The sequence below is a fragment of the Chiloscyllium plagiosum genome, chromosome 7, assembly GCF_004010195.1.
Source record: "Chiloscyllium plagiosum isolate BGI_BamShark_2017 chromosome 7, ASM401019v2, whole genome shotgun sequence".
Classification (NCBI taxonomy): Eukaryota; Metazoa; Chordata; class Chondrichthyes; order Orectolobiformes; family Hemiscylliidae; genus Chiloscyllium; species Chiloscyllium plagiosum.
The window spans coordinates 53,340,495-53,359,659 of record NC_057716.1 but is presented as its reverse complement, the minus strand read 5'-3'; the positions used below and the strand labels follow the sequence as shown (position 1 = coordinate 53,359,659).

The following is a 19,165-nucleotide window of genomic DNA, read 5'->3' as shown; positions in this document are numbered from 1 at the left end:
CTTGTATACGCTTCCTTTCTCTTTTTGACTAAACTTTCAATATCGCTTGTCATCCAAGATTCCTGAATCTTGCCATCATTATCTTTCACCCTCACAGGAACATGATGGTCCTTAACTCCAATCAACTGGCCTTCAACAACCCCCCACATGACAGATGTGTATTCACCCTCAAAAAGCTGCTCCCAAAACAACAGCCACTGACCAATACCGATCCAAACTCAGACAGATACCCAGCCACTATGGCAAGGACTGAATGACATCACAGGTTCTAAAAAGAGACAGTACAAGATAGCAGATGATGACATATCCCTCCCAGATCATCTCAATGCTTTCTATGCTCGCTTTGAGCAGAATTGCGGCGGAGAGGTAACACCTATTCCAACACGTCCTGACCAACCTATTCCAACAGTCACTGCATCAGAGGTCAGATCAGTTTTCCTTCAAGTGAATCCAAGGAAAGCGATGTGACCAGATAGAGTACCAGGCCGTGCACTCAGAGCATGCACAAATCAACTGGCAGAGGTCTTCTCAGATATCTTCAACCCCTCCCTGCAGCAGGCCACTGTCCCTGCCTGTTTCAAGAGGGACAACATCATCCTGTGCCTAAGAAGGTTCATGCAGGATGTCTCAATGACTGCCACCCAGTGGCCCTAACTTCGGTGGTAATGCAGTGCTTTGAAAGACTGGTCATGGCACCGACCTCCCTCACAACGTATGGGACAAATCAAAATAATAAACAAAATGGTTAGATTTTACTCATACATGCCCTCAATTACTAGCCCAAGTCCAACTTCCAATCATTAATCTAAAGCAATGAACTATGGAAAAAAAATGTTAACCATTTTCCAGCAATATGAAGCTTTAAGAAAATATGGCCATGTGGTTGTAAGTTCACTGCTTGACTCCATGCTGGGTTTTGCTGTACTGTCATTCACAAGGGGATCTGGCGCTTTGGAAAATACAAATCACATAAAAGATGATATCACATGGGAAAGTCAACAACAACGTATGGGACTTCAGTAACTTAATCTCTAGATGTCAAATTTGACCCTTCATAAAAGCAATCTGAAGTAACTCAACTAGCTCATGCTGTCTCACTGACCAATGTGTTCCACAGCACAATTGGTAACCCTGACCATTGAGAAACATTATAATCCTTGAGAACATTTCAACTCAGTGAAGACAGGATGGGAAGATTAATATTTTACTTAGAGTAACAAACCAAAGTCCACTCAATATAAACAATTCCAAGTTCAACTTTCATTTGCATTACATATAACAGAAAGCAAAGAAAATTACACTTCAACAAAAAAATTAAAATCAATTAAAACTCAAGAAGCAGAAGATTCACTCCCTGACATGAACGGCTTAAATAAAATCTCTTCATTAAATAACAGTCACCACTATACACAAATATTGACTGTTACTTCAAATTAGTTTTCAATACATCATCTTTCTTCTTAGCTAAAAAAAATTAATTACAGTCAAAATTGAAGAGAGGAAGGCCAACCACAACAGAAATTTGTATTTACATAGCACCTTTAACAGTAAAAGTTTGAATGTCGCTTCATCAGAGTATTAAGAACAAACTTTAAACCAAGTAACATAATAAACTACTGGGGCCAAAGACCAAAGGTTTGGTCAAAGATGTAGGCTTTAAGGAGCACCTTACAAAGTAGGGAGAGAGAGATAGAGACTGAGAGAGAGGGAGAGAGGGGCGAAGAGAGACCTAGGGAGGGAATTTTACAAATAATTTTCCTCTGCACAAGTATTGTATGCAAATTTGTGGTGTGTTCCATATTGTTTTGTTAAGATGGCCTTGTGCCCCAATGACAAATGTCCCTATCTCTGAGTGACTAAAGTGTTGTAATGTGCCTGAAATGGTTGATTAGAAATTATTTTAGTACTTTAACTATAACGGATAATACTGCACTGTGACAGTTGACATATTTATACTTGGTAGCAAAGAGCTTAATTATCATGTCTTAAATGGACAGGATGCATATTTACTATTCCCAAACTCCAACACATCAACATGTGTCTATAAAAGTTGCCAGTCTTACACCCACCTCTCTCTGCCTCCGCATATGTTCAGCTATTCAACAATGGCATGAACATCATCTAAGCATGGGGTCGTACAATGCCTGGCACTGCCCTTTCTCTTGTAAGAGAGGTTTACTCCAACGCCAAGGAGAGGCAAAAGACAGGAGGAGAGGCTCTTTGAATGCACTTGTGGAGAGACACCTGCAATGTACGTTCCAAGAAGTGCCCCCTTTACAGACCAAGTGATAGACTAATTATCTAAAACTTAGCAATAAGGAGGGTATGTCATGCTTTAGACACATTTTGGTCCCATTCCTGGCTAAGTTCTCTTCTTCTTGGCTGGAATGCTAAACCAGCAGAAAATACCTCGTGGAACCAAGCACATAGCTCTCACTAACTCGGTCAAAAGGAGAAGATACTGAAAACCACTATTTGTGGAATGACCATTTATTTAGCACAGGTTCAGGTCTTCCCCCACAGCTACCATCTGATATTTAAATTTGTGGGCTATACTTTGATCACATGTAGTAAGTGGTGTAAGATTGCTGTAGCATCACTTATACAAACCAATTGCCAGTTCTAAGAATTTTCAGCAGAGGAAAGGGAAGGTTAGATCTCTAACTACACTGTGCTTGAAATAGAGTTGCACATTACTTACAGTAGCTGTAAGATTCTGAACATATTTAAATCACTACCACTTCTCAAGATGTTTCTTCATTTAGTAAGTGAAAGAGGCATTAAAAATGTAGATGTTTGAAAAACAAAAACAAGCGTTAAATTGATAATGCATGATAATACATCTTATTCACTGACAATAGCATTTACAATTTCAACACACACTGTCACATTAAAATAGAGCTACTAAAAAGCCTAAAGCAAACTCCTACAACACAGCAAACATATTGTCTAGAGATCCTGTTACTTGCAACCCAAAATCTTGTTTGGGTTAACTTCAAGCACTTATTATACATTAATTCAGTATTTGAAATCAAAACATATTCTCAATTTAAAGTATTCATCTACTGAACAATGGCAATAGCTGAAAATTCAAGGGGAATGTTATTTTAATACTGGAGAGGCCATGTTAAAAAGATCTAAGGACACCCTTCCTCAGTAGTTGAAACTTACCATTTATGGTATTTGAATGCAGTCTTGGCAGCTAGGATAATAAGTGTTATGTAGTGAGCATAAGGATTTAACTCCTAAGAAATTCTTTTCAGAACAGGTCAGTCAGTAGAAGCCGGAATATCCAAACTGCTCCTAATCTTTAAAGTAAAGTAAATATTCATAATATTTTTTCAAATTAATTTTTAGCTTTAAGTGGAGTATTTGTTTAAAGTACTTCTTCAAAATCTGTATAAATGTAAACAAAGACAAATGTATGTATTTGTAAATACACAATTCCAGAAGTATTTGTTATGGGCTTTTTAAAAAGTTATTTTTGTTGGCAGAGTATGTGGTTAACTTTCCGAAGGGCATCTTCTACTGGACCCAGATCGGTTCCAAGACCAGTGCAAAGTTGCTATCTGTACAATGTCTTCTTAAAGCCCTCCTCCATGGCCTTCCATCCTCACCTCCATCAATAGGTGTGAGGAGCTTGTGGGCTTCTTTGTTACTAGGTTCAAAACCACCTGAAAGCTGCCTGTGCAGCTTTCCTTCCATCAACCAAACTTCCTCTGAAGTTAGTACCTTCACCATGCAGTAAGCTCGCACGACCTTTCTGATCTCAACTTGTCCATGAGAACCATCACCTGTTTATCCTACTTCCACTAATCAGCTAACCCAATTTCTCTTCTTGGTTCTCACATTAGCCAATAAACAGTTCTTTCTTTTTAGGTGTTTCCCTTCTCCTTTAAATCTGCCATCATCAGCTCTCTCCTCAAAGAAACAACCTACCACCCCACTGTTTCTTCCATGTACTCCACCCAACCCAATCTGCAAACTCCCTTTCCTCTCCAAAGCCTTGAATATTACCTTCCTTCCTAAACTGTAGTTCATCCTTCTTGGAAGTCCATGTTTGTCTCCTTTCAATTAGGTTTCTGTCTGGCTACAGTTCCAAAACACCTCTAATAAAGTCACAAATGACATCTCATAATGAAACAGTAAAACATGTAAACTTTTCCTCCTCAACCTTGCCTGCAGCCTTTCACTCAGCTAAACAATTATTCCTCTATGCTTCTCCACTGTCATTTACGTGAACGGAATTACACTCACATGCTCCATATTTATCTATCACATTACATCTTGAGATTTTTATTATTTATTCATTTTGAGGGATGTAGACATCGTTAGCTGGGACTGTATTTATTGCCCATTCCGAGCTGCCCTTGAGAAGGTGGTGGTGAGCTGCCTCCAGGAATCTCTGCAGTCTACCTGCTGTGGGTTGACCCACAATGCCACTAGGGGCGGGATTCCAGGATTTTGATCCAGCGACAGTGAAGGAACAGCCATGTACTTCCAAGTCAGGATGGTGAGTGACTTGGAGGGGAACTTGAATGTTGTGGTGTTCCCATATATCTGCCACCCTTGTGGGACTCGCAACAGATTATTTCTCTTTCCCTGTACCATTAGCTCTTGTGTTTCCCAAGGATTTATTTCTTATTTCCCAACTACATGCTTGACCCCCATCAACATAATGCAAAAATTAAAGCTTAGTCTTACATGTATGCTGGCAAAACCCAGCTGAACAACTCATCAGTGTCTCATTTGATTCCTTCACTGATGCTAAATGATCATGCAGCTTATTTGATTAGTATTACTGGATTAGCAGAAATTTCCTTCACATGAATATTGGGAATACTAATGCCAACATTTTGAATTCCTGTTCCAAACTCCATTCCTTAGTTACTGGCTCCATGCTTCTCCCTGGCAATAGTGTGGGGTTAAACCAGCTTCTTCACAATTCTGATGTCATTTTTGACCCTGTGCTAAACTTCTGACCAGATATCACACCAATACTAGAAATTTTGCCTTTTGCTACACCCAGAATATCATCTAAACTTATTCTGTCTCAGCTCATCTATTATCACACCCAATTCATAGCTTTGTTACCTCAAAACTTGATTATTTCAATACATACTTGATTGATGTCCCACATTTTACCCTTTGTAAATTTGAGGTCATCTGAAAATCTGCTACATGTGTCTTAACTTTCACCAAATTTCACTCACCTGTCTCTTGAGCTCACACTGGTTACACTGAGATGAATTTGATGCTAAAATTCTCATCCTTGCTTTCAAATCATTTCATCTCTCACCCTCCCCTATCATTCTAATCACCCCCAGCTCACAATCCTCTGTGATCATCTAACTCTGCATTCTTAAGCTAACCTGATTTTTGGTCCACCATTAGAGGCTGCAATGTCTAATTGTCTGGGCTCCAAGCTCTGGAGTTCCTTTTGTACAATGCTCGACCTCACTTTATTCCTATAAGACAACTTTTGTGATTGGAATGAGATTGGCCACGTGGATTTCATTGAGTGTGTTTCCCCAATTGAGGATATTAACCTGGGCAAATCAGGGAGCCCTGGCTGACAGATATAACCAGGAGTCTCAGAGATTCTCCTCATTTGAGGGACTGACTCTGAGCTAGCTGATCAGAGTCCATGCCATCTGCACATGTAGATAAAGGGCAACGTGGTGACAGGATGTTAGCTTCCATGGGGTTATTTCAACACCGTTTTACTTAAGCTTTTGGCCATTTGCTCTAATATTTGGTGTAACTTGGTGTCTTAATTTATTTCATAATGTTGCTGTGAAAGACCTTGGGAGGCTTCATTATGTCAACAGTGCTATATGAATATAAGTTGTTGCAAAATAAAAATCAGTCCCTCTGGATGGCAGCCTATTGGTCATTTAGTCAGTAATATCCTCAAGTGGCTTGGAGGGAAGCAGAGTTGATTTTGTGGGTCTCTGGTGAGGACAGGAAATATTAATATGTGTAATAAATTACAATCATAAAAATGAGTGTTTTCATAATCTTGGCACAGATATTCGCAAAGTACCATGATCAATAAGCTGCTGTCTGTAGACTTTTCCCTGTAGTTAAACAGTAGAACCAAGGCATGATCAAAAATCAATGTAGAGCCATACCTTCCACTAAATATTTTCACTAAAATATTCAATAAGAAAAAAAAAATTTCTTAATACTTGAAACCTAACCTGAAACACAACAACTCTTCTTTCTTGCAGTTTACTAAACTAAATCTTCAGTGATGACATTAAAATAAACATATTGAAAGTCTCCAATACTTCTGTTATTCTTAAGCTCAACTATTAACACTATCCCGGTAATAACAAGTGTGGGTGGCTGAACTAAATCTTCATAATGTGTTTCTGGGTTAAATTTATATCTTCATTCTTTAGTGCAACTGATGAAATTTAATATTATGCACAAAATGTAATGCATTTCTTGATGAAAATAATTCAGCTCATTTCGAAACCAATATAACTGAAGCCTTTTTATCTGTTAAATTCAAGCAATAACTTGTAACAAGCAATAGCAGAGAACTGCAAAATATCAGCTCCAATCATTGAGTTTAACACTCCTTATGATAAATTAGTGCCAATCTCCTACATCAGCATTCTCTCGATTTTAGGTATTTCATGATAGATTCATGTTTTTCCCTCTTGCATTACATGTCTGTACCTCCTTACCATAAGTGCAGAGTGACAAGAGAAAGACAGCTAAAAAATACACTAAAGTATTTGTGCATTGGTCACAATATCTATGCTGTTCAGGAGAAAACTGTAGCATGTTGATATGTAGAAATTAATAGGGGTTATTGCCATCTACAGGCTAGAAGAAGTAATAGCCAGTTAGATAGTTGGGGAAGAAGTACTGGTTTCTTCTGGTAGGGTCTGAGACAATGTTTCTCCTCAGCAGTGTGACAACCAAGAAGTCCCCACACGGGATACTTACAAGTTGGATGCTCCAAGGTATCACACACATGAGGCTGTGCAACAGAAATGGGACAGAGGCTCATAATCAAATCAACTGACATGTCTAAAAATAATCAGACAATAGGCTGATCTGAGGCTAAGTTTTTATGACTTTGAGCCTTATTTTTGTGTTCTGATTTATCAGGACAATATTGAACAGGAACTGCACCTGAATTGAAGTGGCCTATTCAATTTTCATTGGCTATCACTTGGGAATGAGGATTAAGGATGAAAGTATGGTAGACAAGTTGGTTTCAAATGACCATTGCACAGGTAACATTTTGGAAAAAGTGAGGAGTACTGGATGTTTCGGTCAAGGCTTTCTTAACATTTATTAGTCCCAAGTTTTAAAAACAATTTAGGGAATGAAAGAAAAAAAGAAATGTAAAACATTTTGTACATAAATCTTTGGTTGCGACTTATAAAAATCTGGAATGCCCTATAATTGCTGAGTGGTTCTAATTTCACAGGCAGGCTGAAAACAAAATTAAATTAGGTACACAATGTTCCCACATACATTGTCCTGGACTTTGCAGTAATAAAGACAGTGAAAATGTGAGCATTCACATCACTGTTCCTTCGAAATTTAATGCAACTTCTGGGGCAAGACTTGTGTCTCTATGAGGAGATGGAAACAAGTTTCCAAATACAGGAGAGAGGTTCAGATTGTTATTCTGGGTCCGGGTTTTGGAGATGGAAGAAATCTCAGATCCGCAAACTCGATCTTTCAAAATAGCTGCCTGCGCTTCCCATTTTTGGATTGGGTTGTGGGTTGGGAGTGGCTGCATTGGACAGACTGCGCAAGGCTGCCAGTTCCCAAGTTGGATTGAATGGACAGCCTGCCTGGGAACTCCAATGTCATTGAAGTTTTAAAAGAAAGACTACGATCACATGAATTTGTAGCAGATGTGAGCCATTTAGCTCCTTGAGCATGTCCTACCATTCAATAAAATCATGGTTAATTCACATTTCCATCTACCATGCTAATTTTGATTCCTTTGTCTGACAAGAATCTCTTCATTTTAAAAATATTAAATTTCCTCACCTTCTGAGAGAGAGTTTCAAATTTACACAACTCTCTGAGAGAAAATAAAACTTATTGAGTGACGTCCATTTCTTAAACAGTGAAGCATAACGCTTTTAATCTTGAAATAAAAGATAGCAGTCAATTTGCTTTCTTAATTATTTGCTCAACCTGTGTACTAACATTTTATTACTCATGCATTAGAACACCTTGATCCCTCCACACCTCAGAGTTCTGCAGTCACTTAAATCATTTGCATTTTCTTGTTAAAACTTCACATTTATCATCTTATACTCCATCAGCCAGATTCACTCACTAAGCCTATTGATATCATGTGCAACCTCTTTATGTCTTCTTCACAAAATACTTTCCTACCCCTCTTGGGATCATCTGCAAATTTAGCTACCATGACTTTTCTCCACTCATTGAAGTCCTTGATACGAATTGAAAAGATTTTAGACCCCAGTACAGACCCTTCATTATTAAAACATTAACATATACCTCCTGCTCTCACCCCCTCACTCTCTGTGCCCCATCAATGTCAACCAATGCCATCTATCTGTATACATCTTAAATTCGCTCTGCCCAACTACTCATTCCCCATCGCCATATCACCTATGCCAGTCTGGACCCATTTACCCACCTCCCATGGCCACTGATACACCCTTTGCCAACTTAGTGTCAACTTGTACCCCTCCATCCACAACACTTTTTTTCCTTCCCTCTCTATGCCAACTCACCTGGTATCTAACATGGGTATACCTCAGGAGTCCTTCTGGCATAAGATAAAGTTTATTGATGATTTCACTATTGAAAGAAAACCACTCAATGACAGAAAATAAACAGTTGATACATTAATATTGTTCCCACTAGTCCCGAAATGTAAACAAACATTTCAGTTCCATGTTGAATAACTTCTATGCTTCACCCTTTACATAAATGAACATTTCCATCCCATAAGTAGTTATCCATCAAAACGTTTATTTAATAGACATCATTTTGTGAAAAAACATGCATCAGGAAATCAGTCATGGAGATTGTATCCCATCATAGGTTTTTGTCAATAGGAGCAATGAAAGAATGAGTACTATTTTTCAAAAAAAAAAGACATTTTTTGGACAATTCCTGAACAGCTGATTGGCAATTACACAATCATCATCCCAGTCATCAGCAAAGCAATGGAAGGAGTCACCAAAAGTGCAATCAAGCAATATCCACTCAGCAATAACATACTCACTGACGCTTAGTTTGACATCCACCAGGATCACTCAGTTCTTGATCGCATTACAACCTTGACCCAAACATGGACAAAAGAGCTGAACTCTAGTGATGAGTTGAGAGTGACCACCCTTGACACCAGGCTGCATCTGATTAATTAGTGACATCATGAAGCCTAGCAAACCGGAGTCAATGAGAATCAGGATGAAACATTCTGATGGTTGGAGTCAGACCCTATCACAGAAGAAGATAGTTATGGTGGTTGGTCATCAGTCATGTCAGCCCAGAACACCTCATCCACCTCCATCAGCATTCACACGTTTCACCACTGATACACAGTGGCAGCAGGACTAGATGCAAAGAAGGATCCAATGGGAACGCTGGCTATCCAAAAAGAGTGTACTGAGAACACAGCTGCTCAAACCTGGTCTAATCTCCAGACTCCACATTCCATACTCTCGGATTTCAGAGTTCAATTTGACGAGATGTAGCTGATTACTTAAGTAGTCAGCTGCCTCTGTGAATCACGTATACATGAACTATGGATTATCACCAAACCTGCTCCCTGCGAAAATGAGAGATGCTGGGTTTGAGAGTGAGACTTGGAATTTCCAATTTCTTCCAGCATTTTCACATTGAAGGAAACCCTCTCTGTCATGGTGAAAATCTGAACAAAAGTTTTTGTTAAGAGAAAGCTATTTTCCTGTGCCTTTTTTGACTCCAAGATATTTTTGAGAGGCTTTTTGCAGCCAAGTAGATCTTGTGTTCAAAATGTACTTGCTGCCCCATCATATGAGGGCCACCATCAAAAACAATAAAGGGAAATTGCTTGTCCTAATGCTCACCACTTTCCTTTCCTGTGACATTTCTTACAAACATGGCTCCTCACTCAAGGCGGGGGCCTCTCTGCCAAGTTGGGAAGAGGACAGAATTGGAGGGTAGCAACTTTTCTCAAGGGGTTTTCTCATTTTTTACAATTGCAAAACTGAGGTATTCTCTGCCAGGGAAGGGATGTACAAGGAGGAGTTTCTACACGTAACAGCCAGCACAGCTACATATCTGCCAACAACAGATCTCTACTTCAGCCTCCAAGTCTTCAGCAATTAAGTAGCCCCCTTACGAATCTCCTTCCTGTCATGGGTGTCCATTGCCTTCAGTACACAGAGGCACAGGTGCAGCAATAGCGGCAGCAGCCTGAAATCCCTCAAGCTCCAAATGCACAGGTCCAAGGACAGGACGAACCATGACACCAAGTATCTGGAAGGCAGAGGTATTGAAGAATAAGGCAATGCCCACCCAAAGGCGGTATTGTGGGTGGCATGATGGCTCAGGGATCCGGGTTCAATTCCAACCTTGGGTGACTGTCTGTGCGGAGTTTGCACATTCTCCCCGTGTCTGTGTGGGTTTCTTCCGGGTGCTCCGGTTTCCTCCCATAGTCCGAAGATGTGCAGGTCAGGTGAATTGGCTATACCAAATTGCCCATAGTGTTAGGTGCATTAGTCAGGGGTAAATATAAGGTGAAGGAATAGGTCTGGGTGGGTTGTTTTTCAGAGGGTCGGTGCAGGCTTGTTGGGCTGAAGGGCCTGTTTCCATACTATAGGGTATCTAATCTAATCAAAGGTGAACAGGATAAATGCCTGAATATGATTGACAGGTAACATCAGAGTGTCTTACCTGAGAAATGGTTGCTGAATTTTACATTCTTCTGCAACTACGGGCAAGAGACACTATACTCCCTCAATGGCTTCAAAGGTGACAGTGCTCTTTGCTGGTGAGTCACTTCAAGGTTTCAGATTGGTTTCACAGGGTGGCATAACATCGAGGGCCAAAGGGCCTGTACTGCGCTGTAATGCTCTATGTTTCGCAGCTGACAGAATCTACAGTCACCACTGTCATCAATATTCTTTTGGCAGGGTGGCACAGTTTAAGCTGTTCACGACATGCAGTGCACCACAGTTACAGTAACAGGTTACAGCTCTCCTCCATATTTAGGTGCAGTCTAGGTGCATGCACTGGCAATATGGGTACACATGCAGAATTCAGAGAGCGACATTCATTGAAAGAGGTACCACTCTTTAAATGTCAATCTACGACAACTTTACAATATAGATATGCCATTATTTTCTCAACATTAACTCATTACAGTTATGAATTTAGCAACCCATGCTGTCATGTTCAGTTTTAAGGACACGATGTATGCCTAAATAGATGATGTAGGCAGGAGATCCCCTCTTGTTTCAGTACTCGCTAACATTTTCTACAATTTCCATGTTCAATATATTTTTGTTAGAATGGGCTCCACCCTTGAACCTTCTGCATATTTCTAAGGCATAGATAATACATTCATGATCATCGAATCTGAAAACAAAAATATATTCCTTCCCTTGCTCGACGTCACTTTTAAATAAAGCAAACCAATGAGCTCCCTTTCTTCGATGAGCTCATGGAGAAATCCAGTAATGGGTTTGCTATAGAGGACCTTCACCTGAAAATATACCATTTGGGATTTGTGCTGATTGGCATGTAAACTGAGCTCTAACCACTTGTTCACCGTGCAAGTCTCATATACAAAGAAAATTGTGAGCATTAACACTATCACACAGGACAATATCTATCCTGACCAGATCATTATTCACAGTGTGTCATGCAAACTTGCAAATAGGCCAAAGTCCTGAAAAGTACCTGGTCAACTTCAGATTACTCCAGAAAGGCAAAGCACCTCAAAACAGCTTGAACAACAGATTGAGGAAACTATTTAATATTGCTACTCGTGTGGTTCTTTCCACGAACATAATGTTGCCATCAGTCCATAAAGGCCTGCATATCACACAATCAAGCAATAGCATATATGAATTCCAGGGCTTGTACAATGACAGGTACGTAAGCCATATGTCCCAACTGATGCAATCAAATAGCTGTGATCCAGATCGTGCACAGCCAACCAGCACTTGCAAAACTGCACTCCACAACTTCTACAGTTGGATGTGAATTTGTGATTGGGTAGCACATACTAAACAGAGTCAAAAAGTGTGGCGCTGGAAAAGCACAGCTGGTCAAGCAGCATCCGAGGAGCAGGAGAGTCGCGTTTCTAGTATAACCTTTTCATCAGGAATGTGGGAGGCTAGGGGACTGACAGATATTTGGGAGGGGGTGGGGCTGGATGGAGGGCAAGTGGGCTGACAAATAATTGGGAGGGGGTAGGGCTGGGGGTTAGGCAGCTGGGAATGTGATAGTTTGATGAAGGTGGGGGTGATGATGATAGGTCAGAGTTGAAGGTGGAGCGGGTGGGAAGGAAGATGGACAGGGAGGACAGTTCAAGATCTGGGATAAGGTGGGGGAAGGGGAGGTCAGGAAACTGGTGAAATTGACATTGATCGCATATGGTTGGAGGGTCCCAAGGCAAAAGATGAGGTGTTCTTCACCAGGTGTCGGGTGGCTACAATTTGTTCCAATGCTCCAACTCGGCACCGCCATCTTGAACTGTCCTATCTGTCCATCTTCTTTCCCACCTATCCACTCCTCCCTCCACTCCAACCTATCAACATCACCCCCACCTTCATCTACCTGTTGCATTCCCAGCTACCTCCCCCACCCCCAGCCCTCTCCCCTTCCATTTATTTTTCCTGCACCATACTTTTTAACTCTGATCTCTAGCATACTGAACGATCTTGAGCTCACTTAAAGGTACATTAAGAACCAATAAGCAGTCAAGCTTGTAACATTAATCATTTATACTTGTTAGAAATTACATACAATCAAATGCAGTAAAACTTTTCTGTAAACAAAAACAATATGTTTAGCCTTGTGCATATTTGAATTATCCAGGAACTTCAGCAGCCTTTTCTTTATGGCAATATCTGATCCAATCAACATTTTTTTCCTGGAGTATAAATTGTTGTGATTGTTTAGTATTCTTGCATTTATCCTGATGAATGCAGAACAAAATGATTTGGCCGCATGTCGTTCCTTGCAGAAAAATCTACTAATATGCAGAACTTTAATACGTGATATTATTTTGATTGCAAAAGTTTGTAGTGAACTTATATTTCAATATTGAAGTTATCTGCTCTGGTCGGAAAAATAAAGAAGTGTGGAATAGTTTTCCAAAGGGTGCAGAGGCGGAACATTCTCTCATTCCAGGACTAGGAGTGAAGGCCATGGCACTAAACCATGCCAGTCTAGTCTGGAGATGCCAGCCTGTTCCAAGGTTGCCAGCCTGGTCTGAGATTTTTGGCACAGTGCAATCTCAGTTGTCTGAAGGAATAGGAGGACTGGGGTGGGATAGATAGTAAATCAGACAAGTTTGGAAAGGTATGGCAAGTAAACTCACGAGACCTTGCAGTGAAAACTTCTCCAAAAAACTCAATCCAACTGGCACTTGGTTAAAAAACAAGTAACATTCAGCCTATTGTGTGGGAAAGTGCTGGAATTCTGAGAATCTTCGGTAGATATTTGAAGCAGAAGCAGGCTGCCAGAAAACTGTAACTATAAATAAGTATAAAAAAGAATTTCAAATGATAAACAAGGTGACTGTTTTTATCTACACTCAAAATGTTTGCAGCTTTGACCTCAGTCTGTGGGATGCGTTTTTGAAAGTTTATATAAAGGTACACATTAAGTTACTGAGCCATCCAACCAAGATAATACATACAAAACCTCTAAATATGGTCTTTGGTCATTTTGGGAGTAAGCTTAGTGCTTAGATTCTATAAGTTGCTGCTACAATGCAAAGACTTAAAAATGTTTACATGTTTAAATTGATGCATAAATGAGGAAGACCATGAGGAAGGGAGTAGCCAGTGTAAAAGGAAGGGTCAGTCAATGATGTCTGTCAGTCGGCTGCATTACATTGTATCTTGCAGGAGCAGAATGTATTTTTTTCCTTTGTGATTTCTTTTTAATGAAGTTTCTGATCTTTCCTCTTTACAACTTGCAAGAATATTAACTAAAATTAGACATTTCCCCAAATGGAAAATCAAATCAATTATATACTAACACGCTGATGCAATACACACAATGAATGGTGACTAATGTAGAACTTGGCATTGAGTTACCTATCTCCACTCTCAATGCAAGCAACTGAGGAATCCAAGACTGTGAGTGACGTAATTTTTTTCAAAATTTGATGGCAATTGCAAAACTAAACTATACAAAATACTCAATGCCTAACTTCATTGACAATTCAAGCAGCTTAAATGCACATAACATTTTTAATGCAAAATTGGTTCAGCACATCGCATTGAGACAATGCTCACAATGATTTGTGATTTGACCAAATTTGCTGCCTCCATTGTTCCCTGAGGTTGGTTTTGCTACTCTGGTCATGTTAATACCTAGCACTTCTAGAACTTTATAAGCCAGATGTTTTTCGAGCTGAAGGATTAAGAATAAAATCTAACCTATGGACCATGTTGTCACACTTTAGAAAATTCTAGACCAATGCTTGCGCAGAATTAAACCATTAAAAGAAATTGAATAAAAGGGTGATGGTACAACTACTATTACATGGAAAGCTCAAGTGAAATAGTTCATGAGTTTACCATATTAATTACATCTTTTAGTTTAGATATTTAATGGTTATCTTACCTTTAACTGTCACTTTAGCACAGCAAGATGTCCTTCCAAATTTGTTTTCTGCTACACAGGTATAAATAGCATCATCTTCTGGCAAAGCATCTTGTATATAGAGTTTTGCAATATCATTTTCAAATGAGCTGTGAGCATACTGAATGGGTGTATCTGTAGATTAAACAGGGAAATAGAAACCGTAAAAGACCATCCTCGAACAATATCGTGTAGCTGTTTCGTTAAATTACCATCACACCCCACTGGGATGTCTTCACAAAGCTCATTCTCCTCCATGAACAATTAAGCACATTATCTAATTTCCAAACATCCATGATCTGAGTGTCTGAACACACTGCTTCAAAATATGAATCTGTAAAATTGTTTACAAGGTTAGACGGTAAGATTCTTCCTACCTCTCTCTGTAGCCTGCAGCTTTGTTTTGGAAGATGATCAGCCTGCAAACCCTTCAAAATCTATTACTTGGAGCTGTCTGCAGTATACCCAAGAGGAAAGTCTGTACTGAACTGCTTTGACCTCCTCTTTCTTGAGCAAACTATCTGTAATCCCCTCTGTTTCTAAGAAATTCCTATTAAAATACTGAAGAACTCAGGAGAATGAAGTTCCTCATTGCTGATCCCCGCAAATTTAAAATAGTCCAAACTGTAGTCACAGATAGCAGAACAGGAACAAGAATTGCCATTCAATCCCTCAAACCTGTTTGATTATTCCAACTGATGTGCACATTAATTCCACATTCACACCTTAGTTCTATAAATCTTAATATCTTTGCTGAATAAAACAAAATGTTAACATTCAGTTTTAAATTCACAATTTACTCAGCTTCAGAAGCTGTTGGAGAGAATTACAGATTTCCAAGACACTTAATCACTTCCTGACATCACTTCTGAACATTCATAATAATGTGATGTGTCTTTGTTCTGGATTCTCCCAACAGAGGAATCATTATCTCGCGATCTCCACATTATTGTACCTGCCTATCCCATCAAATCCTTTCATCATTTTAAACACCTTGATTAGATCGCTCCTTAATCTTCTATACTCAAGGGAATATAAACCGAGTCTGTGCGTCTTGTTTTTATAACATATCACATCTATTGTGTTGCCTAACTTATTACTGGCAGTAAATTTGATTGTATGGCTTTCTATTCCTTCATCCAATTCGTTTAAAAATCTAATGAAAAACTGAAGGCTAAGGACAGGTACTTGGGTTCCTGTCAACTGGAGTACATACTTAGTATCCATACTCTACTAAACATATATCCTAACCAATAGCCAATCCATGCTAATATATTGTTTCCAATTTTATGGGTTCCCTTTGTACAAGCCCTTTATGTGTAATACTATGAAATGTTTTTGGAAATATACATTAGTAACATCCATCAGCACTCCCATTTTTATCATATTAGTTAGTTCTTTTGTATCCCAGTCCTCTTGAGGTAAAGCCCCATGTTCCACTAGCCTTTTGCATTATTTTTATATTTTTCTTGTATATGGATCTCTGCATACGGACATGTACATACTTCTGTGTGATCAGCTGTGTAATCACAGAATGTGGACAACTTTGTTCTTCACAGGATCCTCACCATTTGCCATTATTACTGTGACTTGGAAGCCAGTGTATTGTGTGTGCATGTGTTTGGTAGCTCCTGGGAACGAAGATGACCTTTGCTCATGGTGAGAATCTGTACATCGAGTCTGTTGATCTGGAGCTACTGCATGGTTGCGGCTGATGAGAAAACTCACCCACTCATACTGTCTGCCATTGGTGTAGCTGAATTTACAGGTTTATAATCAACTAGCTTGGCCATGATATGAAGTAGGATTTGAACTGGCAGTTGTCAAACCAGAGGTAGTGACAGTGCCACTGAGTCACAAGATGTCCTGTACCCAAGTGTTCATGCTGCTTGAGTGAGCGGAAGGAGTCAATTTGCCTACATGAGCTGTCATAACATAGCTGAACATCTCATATGGGCGGCACGGTGGCACAGTGGTTAGCACTGCTGCCTCACAGCGCCTGAGACCCGGGTTCAATTCCCGCCTCAGGCGACTGACTGTGTGGAGTTTGCACATTCTCCCCGTGACTGCGTGGGTTTCCTCCGGGTGCTCCGGTTTCCTCCCATAGTCCAAAGATGTGCAGGTCAGGTGAATTGGCCATGCCAAATTGCCCGTAGTGTTAGGTAAGGGGTAAATGTAGGGATATGGGTGGGTTGCGCTTCGGCGGGGCGGTGTGGACTTGTTGGGCCGAAGGGCCTGTTTCCACACTGTAAGTAATCTAATCATACCTAAATGAGCTTGTGTGGTCATTTAATTTGCATCTTGGATCCCAATAAGATGATTATGGTTCATCTCATGTTGTCACACATCACATTTAAAGCCAAACCACAGTGCTTTTCCCTCTACAGATGCTGCCGCACCTGCTGAGTTTCTCCAACATGTTCTGGTTTTTGTTTCATATTTAAAACTCTTGGCTCCACCGTCATTAAACCTCTGATTTCTGTTTTGCTGCTGTCCTCTAGCCTCACCCTGTCCATGTTAAGAATGTGATTCATTAAAGAATTTATATGTGAGCACAGAATGAGGTTTTGTTATTGTGATCCTCAGCTTACAACCCTGGAAAACAATCAGAGTTTATGCAGCTGCTCAACATTTAAACTGGTCATGTAATTTTCTTAAATCATTTGGAATACCTCCAGAAATCTGTGCCTTAACATTAAATAGCAAAGTCTTTCATTTCTGTTATGTCCTGATTTTTAAAAACGAATGTCTATCATATGTCTTTAAATTGGGAAACCATTTTTCTGACAGTACTGTCTTGATTTCATCTTTCTTTTTCCATTTTCCTTTTGGTTGGCCTCTGCTACCGCCCATTTTGCATCTTTGCTATAATTCAGGTTTAACCCTCCTATCTTTAAAATGATCGTTCATAGTCCAGGCTCACAACACTTGCTTTGCATGATTGTAATTTGTTTTATATTCTTGTTTGCATCTAAAAACACAGCCATCTGCTATTGTAACGTCCCTCTAGTACTGCATGGGTTCAACTAAACCATTTAAGTGAACTGCTGTGAACTACTAAAATATTCTTGCATTGAATAGCGGAACTATCCAATGTACTTCTGGCAAGCACTATTGTTCTGAATAAACTGTTTCATGTGACCAGAACATTGAGAAAAAGCTTCCTATTGGTGCCTAAAGCAAAGGAATTTAGGGGGGGGGAATCAAAGTCAAACAAATTTAAAACTATTTTTGAAAAAAAAATGCCAGTTCAGAACTTTGAGAGAGGAAAACTTGAATTTGTGGAGGAGGATCAGTCTGTAAGTACGTAAACTGCTGAATTTGTTTTATGTGTGGCTTGCACATTGTTACGAAAATTAAGAAAAATAAGACTGCTCCATAACATATACAGATATTAGATTAACTTCAGGTTTCTTAGATTTAAGAGTGAATTTAAAAACTACAGAAGGCATGTTGCACTAAAAGTACAACCAAACCATAAGAAGGAAGTTTTATGAAAATAGAATAAATGTATTTATAAAACTTAATGCCCAGATTTTGCTGTACACAAGAAAGATCAAGGTGGTTAGCTGTTATATTTATATTCAATAAAACTGACAGCAAACTTTGCCACTCCACATATGTACAGTCAAATGTGAATGCTGGAACAGGAATAAGCAACTAATCGGCCTTTTCCTGCTGCTATGTGCTTACATAATAAGCTTCCAACCACAAATCCATCTCATCACCAAGCCCACTTACCTTTACTTCCATGACATTGTCCAACTCTCAGTTTATGTGCTGCAAAAACCCACATGTATGCCTTTATTACCTTTAGCTTTGACAAATCTAATGTTCATCTGGCTGGTTTACCCATGTTTCGCAATTCATACACTTGAACTCATTCTAAACTCTGTTGGCCATGTCCCAATTTGCAAAGTCTCAATGATACATTACCCTTGTGCTTGCTGACCTTCGGTGACTCTGTGTTCAGCAATGCTTCAACTTTAGAATTCACATTCTCATTTTCAAATACCTCCATGACCTCATCCCTCTCTATCTCCTCCAGCCCTCCAAATCTCTCAGATATATACAGACCTCTCCAATTCTGACATGTTGAGCAACCCCAGGTTTAATTATTCTGATCACCCCCCCATCACCAGACCATACAGAACCTCATCACCTCAGGAGATCTCCCACCCACAGCTTCCAACCTCATAGTCCGGGAACCCCGCACTGCCTGGTTCTACCTCCTTCCCAAGATCCACAAGCCTGACCACCCTGGCCGACCCATTGTCTCAGCATGCTCCTGCCCCACTGAACTCATCTCTAACTACCTCGACACAGTCCTATTCCC

General features: G+C 39.8%; 1 protein-coding gene across 4 annotated transcripts in view; it reads right to left on the bottom strand.

Moving 5' to 3' along the window:
- Nucleotides 1-19,165, bottom strand: part of LOC122551600 (myosin light chain kinase, smooth muscle-like) — a 422,603-nt gene that overhangs the window by 141,054 nt on the left and 262,384 nt on the right. For all 4 annotated transcript variants that reach the window (XM_043693744.1, XM_043693745.1, XM_043693743.1 and 1 more), the window contains one exon: nt 14,812-14,964. In XM_043693744.1, the coding sequence (XP_043549679.1) occupies nt 14,812-14,964 (153 nt within the window). The remainder of the gene's footprint in view (nt 1-14,811; nt 14,965-19,165) is intronic.